Source organism: Apodemus sylvaticus, chromosome 17 (genome assembly GCF_947179515.1).
Source record: "Apodemus sylvaticus chromosome 17, mApoSyl1.1, whole genome shotgun sequence".
Classification (NCBI taxonomy): domain Eukaryota; kingdom Metazoa; phylum Chordata; class Mammalia; order Rodentia; family Muridae; genus Apodemus; species Apodemus sylvaticus.
In genome coordinates, this window is record NC_067488.1 from 72,159,699 (window position 1) to 72,180,157 (window position 20,459).

Genomic DNA, 20,459 nt, shown 5'->3' on the forward strand with positions numbered 1-20,459 from the left:
GACTCCGCGACCTTCCACGCTACTTGATGAGGGAAATTCAGTGGATATAAGAGGGCAAATAAAAATTATAGGAAAAAAATGGAGATATCTTGGGGTACCATTGTAGGTTATGAACGCCCAAAAGGCAGAAAAACACCGCACTCTAAATCTATTAGGAAAGGCAGCTCAGAGACCTGATGGGATCCCTAATGATGTGTGAGAGTTACAAACTGTCTTCCAGGCCAAGACCCGACAGCCATGGTCCAAAGGAGACTTGGGCACTGCTGACTTAAAACCACTTTTCAAGCAGAGACCGAGGCAGAAGGATCTAGAGCTGAATGCAAATCTTGAATAGGCTGGGAAGGTCTAAGAAAGACTCAAGGCCCACTGCCACCCTAGCCTGGTTGAAACCCATTTTCCAGCCAGCACACTTGCATAGAAATTATGTTCTACACACTTGAAGTTCTTGGTTTCCATCCTGAGAAGCCCCAAAGTCTGGGGTGCTGTGGTGTGGTGTGCTGGGTAAGCCCCCCGCCCCCAACATCCCCTGGGAGTTCCAGTCACATCCATAAGGGACGCTTCTCTCAAGGGCTTCCAGCCTCCTGTAGGAAGGCAACACAGAAATGCAACTGTGAGACAGAGGCGGCACGGCTTAGATCAGGCCCTAGTTTCCAAGTTTCACGTTGCTTAAAGTTCACTGGAGGACCGTCTCACTTATAAAGACAAGGTGTATTTGGGGATTCATCCTCCATGTTATCAAAGGAGACGTCAGGAAACATAGCAAGGGCTAGGCTGAGCCTCGGCAGTTTGGACTAAGGTTGGGGGTGGGGAGAGGCCCAGGAATAGGGGAAGAAGCAGAGAGTGGGGTTGGGGTGGGGGAAACAACTTGGAAACTCTGGTGCTTTCCCCGCCCCTCACAAAACTGAGTCCAGCTGGATCAGCCTCCAGACTCTCTGGCCAGGGCCTAGGGTGGCCAACAGTCCCTGGCCAGCGTTGCTCTGTCCAGGTTAAGGGCACCCACTCCCCTGGAGATTCCTGAACCTGGGCCAGGAAGAGCCGAACTAGACAAGTGTCTCCAATCCGGCTTCGTGCACCATTTTGTCCTGGGTCCCTCGGTTGTCTGCAATTCCTGTAATCCCTTCGCTGGCCTGCCTGCCCCTCACAACTCCACACAGGTCTCCCTCTGTGTAGGAACACACCAGCCCCTGTCCTAGGCATCCGCCCAGTCCCCCTTTTACCTAGGCCCTTTCATAGCTAGTTGGGTGGGGGATGGGTTAGGGAGGCTACGGCTGCTGGCCTCCAGGTGGGAGCTCACGGACAGGACAGGTACTCCGCATAGGAGCTGGAAGGCAGATCTGGAAAACTGTCCCCCAGATTTAGGATTCTGGACAACTTCCACCGGCTCATCCTTTGGTCCCCCGCGCACCTCCTCACCTCCTAAATTCTCCATCCCCACCTTCCTTGCTCCTTTCTGTTGCTTCGCCCTCCCTGCCTTGGGTCTAAAGCTCCTGGCTTATGCCTCTGCAAACAAGCCCCTCCCTTCTAACCCCAGCAGAACTCCGAGGAAAGGAGCCCCGAGGCCCCCCTTCCCGCCTGTGGTTAGAGGGGGCAGTGTGGCAGTCCCAAGAGGGGGCGACCGGAGGCCGTCTCGGTGCCCCGCCCGATCAGGCCACTGGGCACATGGGGGCGGGAAATTGGGCTCAGGAAAGGGGCGACTGGCCTTGGCAGGTGTGGGCTCTGGCCCGGCCTGGGCGGGCTCCGGGGGCGGGGTCTCAGGTTACAGCCCCACGGGGGGCTGGGGGGCGGCCCGCGGTTTGGGCCGGTTTGCCAGCCTTTGGAGCGACCGGGAGCATATAACGGGAGCCTCTGCTGGGAGAAGACGCAGAGCGCCGCTGGGCTGCCGGGTCTCCTGCCTCCTCCTGCTCCCAGGGCCTCCTGCATGAGGGCGCGGTAGAGACCCGGACCCGCTCCGTGCTCTGCCGCCTCGCTGCGCTTCGCCCGGGCCAGGCTCTGCCAGGCCTCGCGGTGAGCCATGATCCGCCTCGGGGCTCCCCAGTCGCTGGTGCTGCTGACGCTGCTCATCGCCGCGGTCCTACGGTGTCAGGGCCAGGATGCCCGTAAGTCTCCCGCCGCCCCTGCCTGCTTCCCTGACTTGCGACCCTTTTCCTCCTGCCCCCTCCCCCAAGTTCTGGTCCGGGTTAGGGCGCCAAGTCCTAAGCGCATAGTGTACAGGAGTACACTGATCTTAATTCTGCTAATAAGGAGCTCTGTCGCAGCATCCTCAATGAGAGTCGCGAGCGGAGACATTCTCAGGTCCCTGCAAAGTGTCGGATGCAACAGGTTTGAACACAGATGTAACACCCCCCCCCCACCAGCTTTGATCAGGAGGCTTCGAGCTCTGTACTTACTGTACTTTTAAGCCCCACACTTAAAAGTAGGAGAGAAATCGAGAGATGCCTACGGGTTGATTTATCAGCCTAGTCTAGGGGTTAAATGCTGCCGAGCTCAAAGGGGCGCTAGACAAAGAACTAACTCTGACACCGATGGGTTGAAATCTGAGGCCACAAAGGAAAAGCGGCTCTCTGCGACCTCAGCGCCACTCTCCAGTTCCTCCGCTATCAGGCTAGCCCACAGTAAGGTGCAGCGGCCAGCCCTTCTCCGAAACTCGGCTCTCCCCTCGCGTCCTTTGGGCTGCAGGAACTTGACATCTGAAAAACGTTGACCCTCCAAGCAGACCTGCTTTCCAAATGTGTCCCTAAGATCATTGCCCCCACTGTCTACCCCACAATGAGTTACTTTACAGCGTGTGTAGCCGTGGATGGATACAGGGTCAGGCTAGTGAACTGCTTATGACTGTCGTTAGAGATGCCAGCCGTATAGCCTCGGTCCAAGGGCGGTTCCTGCACCTTTCCACCTCCTCCCTGGGTAAGATCCACTGTCTGGGATTATATTCAGGACAACCGAAGCCTGGAAAGTGTATTAGGTAGAGAATTTTCTTCCACGTGTTTGGGCACGTTTCCGACGGGTAGGATTCCAGTCCTGTCTTTCTTTGTAGACTGTAGATCAATCGCAGGTGAAATTGTTTGGACAGTAGGTGGGGATCAAAGACCCTCTGCCCGTGAGACTCTGTGCGCTCTCCCCTGCCACCAGACTATCTCCAGAGATGCTTTGGAAGGAGGCGGGCCCGGGCGGACATTCTGCTCTTTAGCGTGGCGGACGCGGCGGGGGCAGGGCTAGAGCGGGAGCGCTGCCCCGGGAAGCCCTGGATAGCACTTTTCGATCCCGCCGCGCAGGGTGGCAGGGTGGCAGGGTGGTGAGCTAAGCCAGAGTCATGTGCTCGAGCTCTGGGGAGTGGAGGCAAAGTGTTTGTATGTGGTCTGAGATAGGCCTGACTGTATTTTTTGTTGTTGTTCTAAATTTGCAAACACACACACACACACACACACACAAAGCCGAGGTCTTGACCAGTGTTCTTTATAGAGCGTAATAGAGTGAGCTGAGCGTCTAAACGATTTCCCTAATTCTTCATCTGATAGCAGGGCGCTCGCTTAAGTGGTGAAGAGCCTCTATCTCACTGCAGCAACCTTTTTGGCAGAGTGAATTCCTATGAGTGTGTATGTGTGTGTGGGCGGGGGTGTCTAAAACTTTCGGTCTCCTGCGATTCTGCATCTGACCGGTTGGTTTTACACCCTGCTAGTCTCATCAATGCAAACACCACACACACACACACACACACACACACACACACACACTCCAGCCTTGGGTCCATAGGACCCAAAGACCTGACGTGGGTAAAGGCGTAGCCAGTGTGGACGTTAGGAATGTCAGAAACCTAGAGTCCACCACGCTCCTCCTCTCCATCTTTCCACGGAGTTTGGGAAACTTCTTGGCTGCGAAGACTTTGACCCACATCTGTATTTCTCAGCCCTCGTTTCCAAAAGTGCTGCTGATTCGGGAGGGGGACCTCAGTCCTGCTTTGTGAGGCTTGTTTGAGTTGGGGGATTGGCAGCGATGGCTTCCAGATGGGCTGAAACCCTGCCCGTATTTATTTAATCTGGTTCCTCGTGGAGAGTCGTGAATCGGGCTCTGTATGCGCTCGAGAAAAGCCCCATTCATGAGAGGCAAGGCCCAGTGGGTCCCCCCCCCCGACTCCCCGACCCCCCTCTCCCACAATGCAACCCCCATGCCCGCCTGCCGCCACCTCCCAGGCTCCGGCCCCGCGAGCAGCGGCGACGAAGCAAAACAGTTCCCCGAAAGAAGTAGCTTTTTAATTGGCCAGCCACAAAGAATCACTTATGTCGCACAGCGGTAACGAGGGGAACCGGATCGGGTAGCCAGGATGCTATCTGTAGCCCCTTTCGTGCCACAATTAGGGCGGTGCTGGCTTCCTTCGACCGCACCTAGGCGATCCGGTTACAGTGTTGGCTCCTTTTTTGGGCAGTCATTTAATCCTACTTTTTACTCTACGGATGTCTGTCTGCTGGAGGGCTGTGTCCGGAGCCCCAGCCACAAAGAGTCAGCCAGCAGCTCTCTCACCCAGCCGGACCTGCTCCGCCTTTGGCTCGCGCGGCCTCAGGGCACCCTTCCTGGGGAACACTCGGCGTTCACCACGCACCCTCCCCAGGCTTTTCTCGGGCTCCCCTAGGCAGCCTTGGGCGATAAAGTGCCATTTCTTGATCAAGCCAAGGGCATCATTCGCCTCTCCTCACCTCCCGCTATTATAGCGCCGCTGGGGGTGGGGTAGGTGGAGGAACAAGGGGTATCCCAGCAGCTTCGACATTTCCCCTGCGACCCCCTCACCTTCCCCTTGATTGTCTTATCCAAAGGCTAGATAGATGGGTTTCTTCCAGTGGAAAAGAAAAGGGAAACGTTGATCTTTGGATTCTCGTCCTCCTGGAAGTGCAGAGGGCAGGCCGCTTTCTCCCCACGCCCACTGGGTTTGTGACTCTCCGCTGTTATTCGCCCTCAGCTTTTGCCATTGCTTTTAAGATTCTGATGAGAAAAACAGCGCCGGGGCGCAGCCTAGCACGTGGTGCAAGCTCTTCAGTCCCTGGCGCTCTGTCTGAGAAGCTCTCTTCTCTTCTTGTCAGCACAGTTCTCATGTGCAGGGCGAATTCCAGACGGCAGGGCGCTGGTGGAGAGGACCCAGCCGACCTGTTTCCTTGCATTGTTGGAGGACCCAGGTCTAGACTGGTCAGTCTTAGCCACTGCTAGGCATTTAGAGCCTTCTGCCACCCGTACTGTGGCTGCCATCTTCAGTCAGAGGCAAGAGGCAGGAGAGTCCAGGCAGGAGGGCCCCGATTGCCTTTCAGATTATTGTTTATGTATTGCTTATGTCTTCTAAGGTTTGTAGGTAGGATTTTCTGCGCTTTCTCTGAATCTTAGCTGTTGCTGTATTTAGAAAATCTCATTATTCCTAGAGGATGACAAAAAGGATGTCTTTGCTCTGCATCTAGAGCATCTCACCTTTTTTTTTTTTCTGTATTCTCCATCTTTACTGCCCCAAGGTTTCTGCTCAGAGCACCCTCCTTCCAGCTACCCTTCCCAATCTCCAGCCCCCTACCCCCATGCTGGGAAGAAGAGACTTAGTAGAGTAACAGCACTCCTTTATCGACTGTTCATGGTTCCCACCCCACCCAACATACCCATCTTGCACGGTGCAAGACATAGTAGGTATTGTAGAATGCACAGAAAGACGAATTACGTTTTTTCAAAACTAATTTGTAAGTTCAGTCTGTCTGGTGTGGTCTGCCACCTCGCCCCCACCACTCCTTAGCATTTGAATTATGTCAAGTTATTACAACCTCTTTCTCTTTCTCTCTGGCTCTCCCCCTACCCCGCCCCTGCTTGGCACACCGCCTCTCACTCCCACCCCACTCGGTGCAGAGGAGGCTGGCAGCTGTCTGCAGAATGGGCAGAGGTTTAAAGATAAGGATGTATGGAAGCCCTCGCCTTGCAGCATCTGTGTGTGTGACACTGGGAATGTCCTCTGCGATGAAATAATCTGTGAAGACCCAGACTGCCTGAACCCCGAGATCCCCTTCGGAGAGTGCTGTCCCATCTGCCCAGCTGATCTCGCCACTGCCAGTGGTCGTAATTTATTTATTTATTATTCAACATAAATAAATTACTCGCAGACACAGCAAATGCCTTTCCATGGATGCTGGTCTTCTCTTTGAAGCTGAGAAGCTGCTAATCCATTTGATCTCACCAGTAGGGGCAGAAAGGCAAGGAAGGCCACTTCTCAATTCAACCAGGCTCAAGCCTGGTGAGCCTAAATCACTACAGAGACTCCCCTCACCTAGGCCTCAGGAGTAAGCTTATGAAAATACAGCCATGGTTCCACAAAAGTTTCCCCTCGTGAGTCAAGTCTACTAATTACTAAAGCCACGGTGGAAATCAGGCTCTGTCTAGCTACAGCATGAGCTCAGTTCGTCCCATGTCACCTACACCTTGTCTTCTCTATGGAAAACCTTCGGGGACATGGTCATTAATGTGGAGAAACCTCTGCCCGTAAAGGGGAGGGCAGAGTGGGTTCCCACTTTGCAACAGAGTACAATGGCGGTATTTCCTCCCTGCACCGACCCCTGCTTGGTGTGGACCACCGTTTAAGATGCAGAAAAGCCAAAGGGGAAGCTGGGCTCTGGGAGTTGGAAGGATGGTCATGGTCCTGAGAGCTGATATGGTTACCCACTCCCAGCTAGAACCAGTGCCAACAAAGAAGAGTACAGCTGACCCCTTCCCTGCACCCTCACAAGTGCCCCATCTCCCTACAGAGAAAGTGGGGACACATGCACAGGCTCTTGAATGGCTCATGGTTCCCTTCCTACTCCTACGGAGAGGAGGGTTGAACAGGAATCGAGAAGTCGCCTCTCCTGCTTCCCCCACACTGTTGCCTCGTATGGCGCTGACTCTCGGAGGGGCCCATACCAGTGCCTGGGGGGGGGGCTGCTATGGCAGGGGAGGGGTGTGTGGGCCTGGGGTGGCTCTGGCTGCAATGCTCTCTGTAACACCTGTGTCCTGCTCTCTTTTGTGCTTCCTTCAGGGAGACTGCACGCTAATGTAAGGCTTTGTCAGACTCTTCTATGGGAGGGCGCGGGTTGGGGAAGGACTGCCTGACCTCTCAGTCTTCTGCTGTGACCTCTCTGTTGCCTCTCTCCCACTCCCAGACCATTCCTGCATACTATGCATGCTTTTTGATTAATAAGTCAGAGGTATCTCTGTCCCTTCTAAGTCCCCAGCCACAAAAGGGCTCTGTGATCCTAACCCCACCACAGAGGGATTCCGGGGACCAACAGGGGGAATCTGCTTCCTTCCTCGGTTGTGGTCCTTTCCTTTCTGATCCTCCAAAGAGAGTTTGAGTGACAAATTATCACCCCTGTCTCACCTTCTCCTTCTCTGTTTTCCCTTGCAGGAAAATTAGGGCCAAAGGTAAGGCACCCTCTTTTTAAATTATTGAATTGAATTACATTCTCACTCCCTGCCCACGTGACTGTATGTATGAGCATGGACACACGTGTGCTGTGGCACGTGTGTGGCTGCCCGAGGAGGATAACTTGGAGGAGTCAGTTCTCTTGTCCCACCTTAGGCATTAGGCCAAGCTCCGTAAGGGCTTTAGCCACTGGGCCATTTCATCGGCCCATGTTTCCCTTTCACATGTCCTTCTTCAGAGGCACTGAGATGCTAACCTACTCTGTGCCTCTTCTTTAGACCTCAGAAGATGTTCACCTGACAGGCTAGGGTGGTGGGGTGGGGCTCAGCGGGCTCTCTCAGCTTACCCCGTCAATGTTTTACGATGCAGGGGCAGAAAGGAGAACCTGGAGACATCAAAGATGTAAGTACAAATTATCTCCACCATGACCTGTCCCTTCCACCACTCACCTCTGCCACAACCCACGCACCTGCTGTCCTAAATGCACCCCTCTAACCAATGGGCCTGTGGCTCTCTCTCTCTCACACAGATCATAGGACCCAAAGGACCTCCTGGCCCTCAGGTAAGAAAGGGGGAGATCCCTTTCTCCATGCTTCTCCCACTGCACCTGAGCCATCATGGCCTCTAGTTTCACGTCAACACACCTTGTCCCTCGCCTTCAGGGACCTGCCGGTGAACAAGGACCCAGAGGTGACCGTGGTGACAAGGGAGAAAAGGTGAGCGCACAGCAATAGATACTGATGTCTGTGTCCCCCGGATCCTCTAGAGGCCTGGGTACCTCCCAAGTTATGACTGGGGTGTTGCTTCACTGATACCTTCTTTTACTTCCTGTCAAGGGTGCACCTGGACCCCGTGGCAGAGATGGAGAGCCTGGTACCCCTGGAAATCCTGGCCCCCCTGGCCCTCCAGGCCCCCCTGGTCCCCCTGGCCTTGGTGGAGGAGTAAGTGTCCTTAGTTCTCCTTCCTTCCGCCTGACCCTCCAGAGCCGTGGCTTCTAAATCGCTACCCACTCTTACCTGGCTGGCTCCCAGGACTGCCAGTGGTATGCACAGACCCTGCTCCTGGGGTTCGCCTCGGGCCTGTAATTTAGGAGAATCACTTATGAGGCTCCAAGCTCTGGGCTAAGGGCTGACTTTTCTCACTCTCTGGGGCTCTGTAAAGAAGGCCTTCAGCTATCTGGCTTTCTGGCACCCCATCGTGCCGTTAATTCTTGGGGGTGGGTGTAGGGGTGACCACAAAGGATGACTGGGCACTTGTATTTCTCTGGAAGAGCGGTGGCCACTGTCCTTGGAAGCCGTCTCTCCATAGCCCTTGCCAAGTACATTCCAGGAGACTATTCATTCTCATGAAAGAGCCTCACTGAGTGAAGGTGTGTGGCTACTGCCGTGTTTGGAATCACACCAATCAACAAATTACATGACTGCCCACTTTGTAGGTGTGCCATTCGGAGGTCTACTGTGTTTTAAATCCTTCAGTGTAAGTGGGTTCACAGACGCCTACTATAACCCTTCCCGAAATATTTCAAGACCAGATTTCAGTCCTTTGCCAGACATCAACATTGGAGAGAACAAAGACCGCCTTTTAGAGGCGATGTTTTACTTATGTAACATTTCAGAATATGAAAGTTTATAAAGCAGAGCGCAAGGGACCAAGACCATCACAAATAACACTTGACTTTCCAAGGAAGTGCTACTGCCACTGTCACAAGAACACGCTCCCAAACCTTTGTCGGGTCTCCTTGGCAATGCCGAGCAACGCTCAGCCGGTGTCTAATGATGAGAGACTTGGTAGAACTCCGAGCAGTCAGGAATGACCCAGGGCCTCTCAGCCCCTAACACTGCTGTGTTGCTTTGCAGAACTTCGCAGCCCAGATGGCTTCAGGCTTTGATGAGAAGGCTGGCGGTGCCCAGATGGGAGTCATGCAAGGCCCCATGGTAGGTAGGACGCCAGTTCTGTGCTGCCCACACAGGGGCAGGGTGCCTCTCGCAAAGCCAGAGACCCAGCAACCTCTGCCTTGCAGGTGACTTGGAGGCTCTCAGGTCATCGGTTACGCGAAACCTCTCATTTAGCCCAGGGAGTTTGACTTTTAATGGTGATGGATGCTAGTCTGGATGATGCTCTAGAATGGCCGGGCGGAACGGGGGTGGCGTGGTGCGTAGAGCCGATGTATTGGGGGCCAGCTGTCATTGCCCGTGGAAGGAGAACTGAAGAACGCAGACAGTGGCTACTGTCCTCCAGCACCTACCCGGCTTCCAGCAGGAAATCTCACCCTGCAGCGCTGGCTTGGCACATGCTAAATGAAATTCAGACTTTAGTAAACATGGCTGCCATCCAGGAGAGAGCAAGGCCAGCATCTCTGTCCAAATGGGGCCTATAAATAAAGATAGATTGCTTGAGCGCAGAGTGGACCGAGAGGGAGCAGCCTCTGGAGGTCCTCGGCCCCTCCCCCTCCTGCTCCCACACTATCTTCTTGGCCCTTTTCTGGCTGCTGGTTAGTACTCGATGGGCTCCTAGAAGCCGATGGTGATGAAGCAGGCCACTAAGCGGCTCGTTTTTGTTGTTTTTCTGTTCCAATGCAGGGCCCCATGGGACCTCGTGGACCGCCAGGCCCTGCCGGTGCTCCTGTAAGTGTTCAGGCTTGTCCTCTGGGGGTCGCTGTGATGCTCATCATGTGTATCCGGCAGCACAGTTCTGGGGTCAACATGGCGTCCTTATTTTCCCTTTTAGGGCCCTCAAGGATTTCAAGGCAATCCCGGTGAACCTGGCGAGCCTGGTGTCTCTGTGAGTACCATAGGCTACCCTCTCCCGGGAGGTTGTGGGAACAATCTTCTCCGATCCAAACTCCCATTCTTTCCCACAATGGGAGCACCATAGGAAATTCAGACGCCACTCCTTACCCATGGTGTACGGTTGCAGAGAATCAATATGGCAGGAACTCCATCATAACACTCCCCCTTAGTGGGTCACTAGCCTGCGCAGTCCCCTCCTCCCACCATGATCTACTTTACAATTTTGCAACGACCTTTTTGTCTTTCTTTCTCGTAGGATAACTACCTTCCAACGCGACCGCCTCTCACCCTGTCCGTTGTGTTTCCCTTCCAACCATGTCTTGAATTCTCTATTTTAGGGTCCCATGGGTCCCCGCGGTCCTCCAGGCCCTGCCGGAAAACCTGGTGACGATGTGAGTAGACCCAAGGATCCCCAGACCCTGGGGAAGAGGATGTGCTAGGGCTTGGGGTAGAGTGACTTCCCGAGGAGCCAAGCTGGCCAGTCCTAAATTCCAGCTATCTACCACCCACATACCCAGTATTTGCAACTCAGCTTGCCAGGTCCCTGGAGATCCCTTTAGATCCCAGGAGGAGGAGAGTAATTAAAACATCATTAACTTTTCGGGCAGAGAAATGAGAAAGGAGAACCAGCTGGGATGGGGGTCTCAAAGCACAGTAGAAAAACAAAGGGCAGTCGAGTTGGTCAACAAACGCCTGACATCATCTCAATTGTAAATGAGGTAGAACTGCTCAGCCTGAGCCAGGATGGGGCAGAAGATGGGGCGGGGGAGGGGGCAGCAGGACAAGAGCTGGCTTTCTTGAGCTATTTTTATGAGACTGGCATCACACCCATAAAGCCTCTTGAGGTCAGGGCACACAGGCCAGCGCACAAGAGCTCTGGAGAGGGGACCAGCAGCTTGCTGGGGACAGTCTAGTGAGGGCTGAGGAACTTGCCAAGGAAGAAGCCACGAGAGGCATTCTGGGTCATGGGCATCTGCAGGAAGGAGGAGGTGGGCAAGGCGGGCAGACAGGCAGATAGATGCCCAGCGCTGGAGCGATTTGTCCTGGGGCCCACTACTTACACGCATGGGACTGCCAAGAAAAAAAATGAGCTCTCTCTCTCTCTGTTCAGGGTGAAGCTGGGAAGCCTGGAAAGTCTGGGGAGAGAGGCCTCCCTGGCCCTCAGGTAAAGGTCTTCTTCCCTACCTCACAGGGTTTTCCAGTCTCCCTCCTGAGCCATCAGGTACACTCAGCCTGGTTAGCTCAATGTAAAACCGGGTACTAATGGCGCCTGCGTATATAATGCCTTCAAGCTGGCTACCATGTTATATGAGCACAAGGTGATGGTCCGGGTTCAGCTGAAGGAGCTACGGACACGCCTGGAGGCCTGTTTCTTATTGGCGGCCTGAGGGAGCTGGATCTGCAGCCTTCACCCAATCTCTGCTTTCCTCTGAGGATCTCTTTTGTATTGCAGGGTGCTCGTGGATTCCCAGGAACCCCGGGTCTTCCCGGTGTCAAGGGTCACAGGGTAAGAATCATGGGTTAAGATGTTGGAAGGCAGGAACCACCTAGAGAGGAAACGTTTTGGGGTTATGCACACTATTTCCTCTGTGGGCTCCCAGACGTGTGATGCAACCCTTCTCTTCCCAGGGTTACCCAGGCCTGGATGGTGCTAAAGGAGAAGCCGGTGCGCCCGGTGTGAAGGTAAAGGACAAGACACACGGGTCCGAGATGGGGACAAGCGGAGACGGTCTGTCCCGTCACCGTCAAGGCCGCGCTGACGAGGTTGGGGTGTTAGTACATAGTTGGGAACACCCAGTCTGCATCTCGGTAGACGAGCAGCAGGCCTCAGAGCTTGGGGAAATTGCCTCTCCCAGAACTGAAACTGGCATGACTCGGCCCTAATTGAGCCAGCCAGATCTTTCAATGACTTTACCTAGGACGTTTCTGGAAGCCAGGACTCCAAACACTGACGCCATTCGTCTCTTTTTCCAGGGTGAGAGTGGTTCCCCTGGTGAGAACGGATCCCCGGGCCCAATGGTAAGTATGAAGTCACTCATGGGAAAGCTACCCATGCTCTTTAGACTCCCCTAACACCTGTCAGACGGCCACCCTGCAAACAGCCGCATTTCCTTCACGCACTCGTGCAAAGCAGATGCCCGTTCCCGCAGATTTATCTGATTAGTCAAGCAGTGTGCAGCATACAAGTTGTTCAGCATTTCACTCGCCCTTCCTCGAAATAGGAAACCGTTAGGCACACTTAAAACACGTTTCAATTTTTTTTTTTTTTTTAAAAAAAATCTGTTTGTCTTCATCGAGTGTTTTGGGGCACTCATCCGTTGCGAGAACCGAGCTGCGTTCTCCATAGAACACGGCAGGGACACACACGGGCCTCCCCGGAGGAAACCCTGTGCCCCGGGAGCACCTAGGGGCAGACGGGGCCACTGTGGGTGGGAAGAAGTTATCACTCAGACCTCCATTATGACAACTCACACTTAAACTGTGCTGGTGTGTGTTGCAGGGTCCCCGTGGCCTGCCAGGCGAGAGAGGACGGACTGGCCCTGCCGGTGCTGCTGTAAGTAACCCCCAAAACCAGGACATACCTATCTATGATCATTGCACCTGAGACGCTGAGTATCTGAGAGGAATCACAAGTTCAAGGCCATACATGGGACCGTCCTCAACACGCCCGCCTCCCCCCAATCCCTAAGAAATAACAAAACCTAACTTCAGGACTAGTGAGCAGCACCATACCAGAACTTTCTCTCCTGAGTTTTCCTAGTCCCAGTCATCAGGTGGGGTAGGGCCTGCAGGGTGGAAGGAGGGTGCGCTACAGGAGAGTATGCTGGTGAGAGCCCTCTTCCGCAGTCGGGATCCTTCAGGTCACCCCTTCGACTGTCTCTACCCCTGCCCTAGCCGTGCACGTTGGAGTTCCGGAGCAGGCTTCGATGGTGCCAGCTCTGTGCTGCGCACCCCGCCCTCTCTCTGGATGGCAGCGCCCTTGCTGCGTGCGCTCTGAGTAGTGTCGGGATAGGACACCAGCGGCATGCGCCTCGTGACCCTTGGCTTAGGACCTGGCACGCGTCGCCTTGTCTCATCTTCCCTCTCATTCTGTGAACTTGAATCTCTCGTTCCCATTTTAGAGAAGAGGGAACTGAGTCCCGGGAAGAATACATAGCTTAAGACAGACTGTGTACTGAGGGCCCACAACCATGAGCTAGAAGGCTGGCAGGCAGTCGGGGGTGGGGGTGGGGGGCAGAGGTGCCAGAGAGAGGCGGTTAGCTTGGCTCCCCAAGCAATAGAGAGGCCTTGTAGGTGCTTGGTCAGGCGAGTGATGTGATGAAAGGCGTGCTTAAGGAGGATTGCGGCTTCCTATTGGTCTGCATCCCAGCCAACCAACCTTTACAGCTTTCTATTGGTCTACACCCCAGCCAACAAGCTCAGCGGCCCCTCCTCCTAGGTCCTTGCAGGGCGAGTGAAATCAGCTTCATTGTAAGCAGTTGCTTTCCAGACCATGCATCTGGGCGGCAGCAGAAAGGCCCCGAGGAGCAGGTCCGTGAAACATGCAGCCTGAGTGCGCACTGGCACCCAGAGCTGGCCCAGGGCCTCGCCCCAGGGGCATTTTATGTGAAGGGAAGGAAGCTCTGGGCCTGCTGCTTCTGCAGAGTTGGGAGACCCCGGCCTGGGGATTTTAATGCGGCTCAAAGCCAGGCTGGCTCACAGCTTCTCTCCGCCTTCCCAGACACAACAGACCCCAGACCTGGTTGTCCTCGGTGGTCTCGTCCACAAAGCAGGCATGCTGGCAGCGCTGTTAGGAGATGCAGCTAGAACGTTGTCTACATTGTGTTGGGCCTTTTGTGGGGGATCAGGGCTCCCCACTCTGCCTTGCTGGCTGCTGCCAGGTCTCCCAAAGGCCCGCAGACTGGGCCCTCTCCCCCGCCCTGCTCCAGTAAGAGCCGAGGATGGACACTGACCCCTCCCCCTCCCGCCCTGCTCTCTGCTGACTGACTCCTGGAGGGGGCAGGCGCTGTTTTCTCTCTGCCATCCTTCCATTAAGTCTGGCAGTCGTGCCATCCTCCCACAGGCTCTGTGAAGAGAACTAGAAGGCTCACACCACAAGGAGACTAAGCACTACAGAGCATCCTTCCCCCAAGCTTCTGAGAGACAGAGACTGCAGAAAGTCTCCCTTTAGCCTGGCGGTTCTCAACCTGTGGGGTCATGACCCCTGTGGCAGACCGCTATCGCCAAAAATATTTATATTATGATTTATAACAGTAGCCAAATTACAGTTGTGAAGGAGCAATGAAAATAATTTTATGGTCGGGGCTTGCCACAGCGTGAGGAATTGTATTGAAGGGTCACAGCATTAGGAAAGTTGAGAACCACTGACTTAGCCTTCTAGGTCCGGCAGGGGCCCACAAGACACACAACCTTGCTGGGCCTGACACGGTGGAGTAGAAATTCTCAAGGGCACTGGTGGAAAAAAGATGTTTTCACCCCAAACCAGTGGAAGTGTCTGTCAGAGCTGGAGTCCTGTACAGAAGGGACAAGAAGGGACATCGTCCACTGCACGGCAAAGCCACGGGTCTCAGGGACAGGAGCTCAGCTGTGGCTGTGCACAGGGCGGGTGGCCTGTCTTCATCAGCAGGGAGCGTCCTGGGGCTCTTCCTGCTGTCCTGAAGAGCAGCTGACTGGGAGGGGCCAGAGGTTACCTGGAGTTCCCAGAGCAGGCTTCGCTTCTCCTTAGCCCAGGCTACTCAGCCCAGAGGCAGGTTGCTCCTTGCTTCTTCAGCCGGTTTCCTTTTGCCCAGTCTGAGAGATTTTTGAATGATCATTCAGCTTAAAGTCGGGAATACCAGGGACCTCAGTGAAGTTTTAGAAGTTACAGGGCTGCTGGGAAGTCGCCCAAACTTCACTACCCACGAGAGCCAGCCTGCGGCCCTCTGTCTGTCTGTCTGTCTGTCTGCTCACACAGATATCCCATGAGGGTTCCCCTGATGCAGACACACACCTTGCTCACACTCAGCCTGGGACACCCCAACGCTGTGGTCACTGACTCCTTGTTGTTGTCGTTCACAGGGTGCCCGGGGTAACGATGGCCAGCCAGGCCCCGCGGGACCTCCGGTAAGTTCCTCTCACTCTTAAGCAGGTGGTAACGGCCATCAGCCCTGAAGTCCGTGGGTTTGCCCCTGTATGTGGGGTGGCGTCAGGAAGGAGGTGGCTCGTCCCCTGCGCATGCTGCTAACTCTGCAGCCTGACTTCCCCCGCTGCCCCTCACAGTCTCTTCTTTTAAGGAGAGAGGCCAAAACCACATGGCTCCTCACGGAGGTCTTGGGGACAGCAGTGGCGGCAGTTTCTTCTAGTCACTGCAGTGGGTGGGGCGTCTCTCTCTGAGCCTTTTGGCTGACATCCAACACTCACCCTCTGTCCCCTTCTCCCCAGGGTCCTGTTGGTCCTGCAGGCGGTCCTGGCTTCCCTGGTGCTCCTGGTGCCAAGGTGCGTGATCTGCTGGTCAAGTTGGGAATCTCAGAGGGTCAAGATGCACTGTCTTCCTGTGGTCCTTGCTAAGGGTCCTCCCTTTGCCACACATCCCCTCCCCCTAGCTTCTCTGGATGTTTCCAGGGAGGAAGGTTTGGTAACAGAGGCTGAGGTCTGTCTCGTAGTCATAGATTGAAAACTCAGAGATCTGAGAGAGAAAAAGACTAGGAGAGGAGGAAGGAGCAACAATCCGTGTGTGTGTGTGTGTGTGTGTGTGTGTGTGTGTGGTGTGTGAGACCTACCCAGAAGGAGCTTAAAGGGATGGGGGAGGGGAAGGGGCAGAGGCAAAGCGACATTTCTGGGCATCCTCTGCCCTTTCTTATTTCTACTTCACTTGGGGTGCTGGGCTGTTGTTAACGTGGTCCTTCCAAGGATTAATAGAGGCCAGTGGGAGGCCAGCCAGCTCGGGGAAAAGCCCCTGTGGCCCAGGAGGGATTCCGGTGTGAACGTCCCAGGGAGTGACTGAGGAGCCTCCCTCTGTCCCTGGCTTCGGGTTGCTTTTCCGCGCCTGGGGGTTTCCATGGCAACCAGACAGTGTCTGAGGCCCCTGGGAGCCCGGTGAAGGAGACCCATTGTGAAGAGGGACAGGGGAAGGTGAGGGGGCCTGACCTTTAGAAAATAATAATTACCAACGTGAAGCAAGAATGCCAGCGGAGGGAAACCTGAGGAGGCTCTGACCTCCCTCCAGGTCGGCAGCCTGGGGGCGGGGGACTCCAGTCAGAGAGCCAGATCACAAGATCACAGAGCTGTGACTTTTAGGAGGGAGAGAGAGAGAGAGAAAGAGAGAGAGAATGGGCATGAGGGGGCTGCCGGTTAACTTAGAGAAACGCAGAGCCTGTCCCAGCCTGCTCTCAGCCTAGCTTCCTGGCACTTCACAAAGAGGCTCAAGCCTGGTGCAGCTCTCCTCACCCGCGGTCAGACACAAAGTCACTCCTGACTGAGACTCTGGAGGAGACAGTCACCCTTCTGGCTTCTGTTCCTCCATCAAAGAGAAAACAAGAAGAGGGGGCAGGGGAGGGGCAGTCTATCTGTCCATCATCCCAGGCCCTAAGATGGCAACCCCAGGCCTCTCTGATGGGCTGAAGGGCCAGCAAGCTGCTCGCTGTTGGAACGAGTAGGCATCTATCTGTGCAGCTGTGAGTGAGGTCCCGGGGCAGGCGTGAGGTGCACTGTAGAGGAGACAAGGGTGGGATCCCACCTCTTCCTGCCGCTTGGTCGGGCGGGAACAGAACCCACAGACTCCCGCGCGACTACTCACTCGCAGGTGTGTGAGCTCACTGGCCTTGAAGCGTTGCTGCCCCTCCCCCACTTCAACGTCTCACTCTCTTCCCAGGGCGAAGCTGGTCCCACTGGTGCTCGCGGTCCTGAAGGTGCTCAAGGTCCTCGTGGCGAGCCTGGCAATCCCGGGTCCCCTGGGCCCGCGGGTGCTTCTGTAAGTTCATCTCTTCAGCCTAGAAGGCATGATGCTTGTGGCCTTGGCTCTCTGGGGTGCACATATCACCTGAAGTCCCAGTCACTGGGATCACTAAATGTTCAGGCTGACCAAGCACCTCCTGTCTCCCTTCACCCATAGTCCACCCCATGAGACATGCGGAAGGAACTTCCCTGAAGCAGACAGCACTTGTCCCTGACCCCTAGACTGGGGCCCGATGGGCGCAGTGGTTGGGTGGGTTCTTTGCTGGTTGTTTTACCGCTATACCATCTTCTTGTCAGGGTAACCCGGGCACTGATGGTATTCCTGGAGCCAAAGGATCTGCTGTAAGTTCTGGCCCTGGGCTGCGTCCTCGGGATGGCTTTGTCCTCCTCGTCCCCTCACCTCACGTGCTTCTGCTCATGCTGACAGGGTGCTCCTGGAATTGCTGGTGCTCCTGGCTTCCCTGGGCCCCGGGGCCCTCCCGGTCCTCAAGGTGCAACTGGTCCTCTGGGCCCCAAGGGTCAGGCGGTAAGAGCCCGGAATGATTGACAGGTCCTACCTACACGCCCTCTTTCCTGTGCCCTCCCCCTCACTGAAGGAGGTTTCAGGGTGCGGGGTGAGCAGACTCTTTGGAGAGAAGCCAGTGTGAGCACATTTCTTTCTCTCGAGCAGGGTGAGCCTGGCATTGCTGGATACAAAGGTGAACAAGGCCCCAAGGGAGAGACTGTGAGTATCTGCCCTCAAGACTCTGTTTTCTTTGTTTTCTCTGTAGCTCTGCCCTACTGTGTCCCCTCCCCAGCCATTTCCTGTCCCAGGCCCTCTCCTGGCGAAAGGAGCGGAATAGGGTAGAGGAGACCCCCACACAGCCTCCTCTCCCGGTTGGAATAACTTGCGTTGCAAGCCATCTCTTCCTCATGGGCTGTTTCGGCTCCCCAGCCCCCATGGCCGACCCTGTGGCCCCTCCTGCCCAAGCCCTGAACCATTCCCAAGTCCACTTCCTCTGCACACCCGCCAGCACTTTCCTCAAGGCTAGGTGGAAACCTTATACCGCTTCTCTTGTGCTTGTCTTCAGGGACCTGCTGGGCCCCAGGGAGCCCCTGGCCCCGCTGGTGAAGAAGGCAAACGGGGTGCCCGAGGAGAGCCCGGTGGTGCTGGGCCCATCGGCCCCCCTGGAGAGAGAGTAAGTAGGCGGGTGTTCCGGCTCACAGGCCCGCTCCGTGGCTCCTCGGTTCAGCCACGTCCTGTGACTTTTCTGGATAGCGTGGCTCTTCTCTTCCCCACCCAACACCAGGGGCACAGCACCCTCATGCTGTCTGCACCCTCTGTCCCAGGGTGGCATAAAACAGTAGCTTCTTCCCAGAGAGGTGGGAGGAGGCCCTAGACGGACCTTAGGTTCTCAGACTCTCGGGCAGTGTCTACTGCTCCACAGACACTGGTGGGAGGTGGAAAGGACAGACCCCTGGAGTCTGGTGGGATCCTTCTAGGAATGCTGGTAAAAAGCTATCCTCACCCCTGCCTCGTCCCTCCTTCTCCCTAGGGTGCTCCTGGCAACCGTGGTTTCCCAGGTCAGGATGGTTTAGCAGGTCCCAAGGTGAGTGGAGGATCAAGGACTTGGTCCCTGCCTGTCCCCTGGTTACAGAGCGTTCTGCTGACTTTGTGTTTCCTCTGGTGTAGGGTGCCCCTGGAGAGCGAGGGCCTAGTGGCCTGGCTGGTCCCAAGGGAGCCAATGGTGACCCGGGTCGTCCTGGAGAACCTGGTCTTCCTGGAGCCAGGGTAAGGTGGATGCTACACGGACCCCCACACCCTTCCCACCTGCATCCTCTAAGTTATGCTACCTGAATTGGGAGATTTGGGGTCTGCCCCCCCCCATGACCCCAGTCTCTTCTCTCTCCCTAACAAAGGGTCTTACCGGTCGCCCTGGTGATGCTGGTCCTCAAGGCAAAGTTGGTCCTTCTGTAAGTCTATTACCCTGAGTGAGGGTCCTGGGAGAATAAGGGATTATCTTCTAGGACATGGTGGGAAGACAGAAGGGAGTTTGGGTGAGGGCAGCGTAGGACTCTGTACATTTTGAGAATAGGTAAGAGACACATGGTAGGTTTTATGGCCAGATCTAACCTGTACTCTGAGCTCTGAAAATCACACACACACACACACACACACACACACACACACACAGAGAGAGAGAGAGAGAGAGAGAGAGAGAGAGAGAGAGAGCACGTTTGGACATCTTCTAGGAGGGGGAGCAATGGTAAAGATTAGAAGCTCGGGAGAGACTTCTGAGCCAGGAGCGCCGCCCGTAGATGGGTCTGTGTGGGGTTGGTCAACCCTAGATGCACGCATATGGCTGGTGCATTGCTCCCCGCCTGCCACATAGCACACATTTAGTAAATATTGACGGGGAGGTACGACCAGAGGGACTACATCCTGAGAATGTCATCCTGTCTTTCAGGGAGCCCCTGGTGAAGATGGTCGCCCTGGACCTCCCGGTCCTCAGGGAGCTCGTGGGCAGCCTGGTGTCATGGGTTTCCCTGGCCCCAAAGGTGCCAATGTAAGTGACAGTTCGCTCTCATCTCCTTTTCCTATACCCTTCAGAGAAAGAGCTGGGTCCTGAGCAGAGTTAACCCAGGGCAGGTGGCCAGTGGCCTCCCAATGTCATTAAGTTCTGTCCTCCATGACCTGCAAGGAATGCATGTGACCTGGGGTAAACTTGGGCACCTTAAAACCCTAAGACATCAGCTCTGTGACATTACTCCATAGGACCTCGTGTCCTGGAGGCCTCTGAATATAAGAGAAGGGATCGATGGTACCTTCTCTCTGCACCACAGTGGGACGTCAGGCCCCAGCCTCTCTAGCCTGTTCTGCTTCACTCTATCCTAAACCACCCAACTCATGGTCTTCTCTTGCCTTCCTTCAGGGCGAGCCTGGCAAAGCTGGTGAGAAGGGACTGGCTGGTGCTCCTGGTCTGAGAGTAAGTGTCCTCCCCACTGCCGATGGCTTGGTCTTGGTGCAGTCTTGGTGTTGGTGGAATTCCTAACAGAAGCAGGAGGTGAACCCCTCCACACATGCACTTCAGAGCCTTGGTTATCAAGAGGTGATTCTATGGATGAACACATGTTAGGTTGTGCCGGGATCCATCCAGAGAGTCTATGGCTGCTGGTGGGTTTCAGAGGCAAGGCTGAGGTACAGAGGAAGATGTCTATGCGGAGAAAAGCTGAGGAAACCGGTAGACGCAACAAGGAAGTGCAGGGAAGGGTGAAGGCGGAGAGCCGTAGAAGACCTTTTTGATCTGAAAACCCCTGACCGAAAACTACATCTGCTGGTCTCAGGT

The 20,459-nt window shown here is 55.2% G+C and overlaps 1 protein-coding gene across 2 annotated transcripts in view; it reads left to right on the forward strand.

The window, feature by feature from the left end:
• Positions 1–1,842: 1,842 nt before the first annotated feature.
• Col2a1 (collagen type II alpha 1 chain) overlaps positions 1,843–20,459 on the forward strand; it is a 28,954-nt gene continuing 10,337 nt past the window's right edge. Inside the window, exons 1-28 of one of the 2 annotated variants that reach the window (XM_052160678.1) lie at positions 1,843–2,096; positions 5,866–6,069; positions 7,394–7,410; positions 7,781–7,813; positions 7,941–7,973; positions 8,074–8,127; positions 8,248–8,352; positions 9,268–9,345; positions 9,991–10,035; positions 10,139–10,192; positions 10,539–10,592; positions 11,312–11,365; positions 11,654–11,707; positions 11,830–11,883; positions 12,175–12,219; positions 12,701–12,754; positions 15,259–15,303; positions 15,622–15,675; positions 17,051–17,149; positions 17,431–17,475; positions 17,561–17,659; positions 17,804–17,857; positions 18,204–18,311; positions 18,669–18,722; positions 18,806–18,904; positions 19,033–19,086; positions 19,581–19,679; positions 20,046–20,099. In XM_052160678.1, coding sequence (XP_052016638.1) covers positions 2,012–2,096; positions 5,866–6,069; positions 7,394–7,410; positions 7,781–7,813; positions 7,941–7,973; positions 8,074–8,127; positions 8,248–8,352; positions 9,268–9,345; positions 9,991–10,035; positions 10,139–10,192; positions 10,539–10,592; positions 11,312–11,365; positions 11,654–11,707; positions 11,830–11,883; positions 12,175–12,219; positions 12,701–12,754; positions 15,259–15,303; positions 15,622–15,675; positions 17,051–17,149; positions 17,431–17,475; positions 17,561–17,659; positions 17,804–17,857; positions 18,204–18,311; positions 18,669–18,722; positions 18,806–18,904; positions 19,033–19,086; positions 19,581–19,679; positions 20,046–20,099 — 1,887 coding nt within the window. In that variant the 5' untranslated portion in view covers positions 1,843–2,011. The remainder of the gene's footprint in view (positions 2,097–5,865; positions 6,070–7,393; positions 7,411–7,780; positions 7,814–7,940; positions 7,974–8,073; positions 8,128–8,247; positions 8,353–9,267; positions 9,346–9,990; positions 10,036–10,138; positions 10,193–10,538; positions 10,593–11,311; positions 11,366–11,653; positions 11,708–11,829; positions 11,884–12,174; positions 12,220–12,700; positions 12,755–15,258; positions 15,304–15,621; positions 15,676–17,050; positions 17,150–17,430; positions 17,476–17,560; positions 17,660–17,803; positions 17,858–18,203; positions 18,312–18,668; positions 18,723–18,805; positions 18,905–19,032; positions 19,087–19,580; positions 19,680–20,045; positions 20,100–20,459) is intronic. The other variant, XM_052160679.1, reaches the window with a different exon arrangement.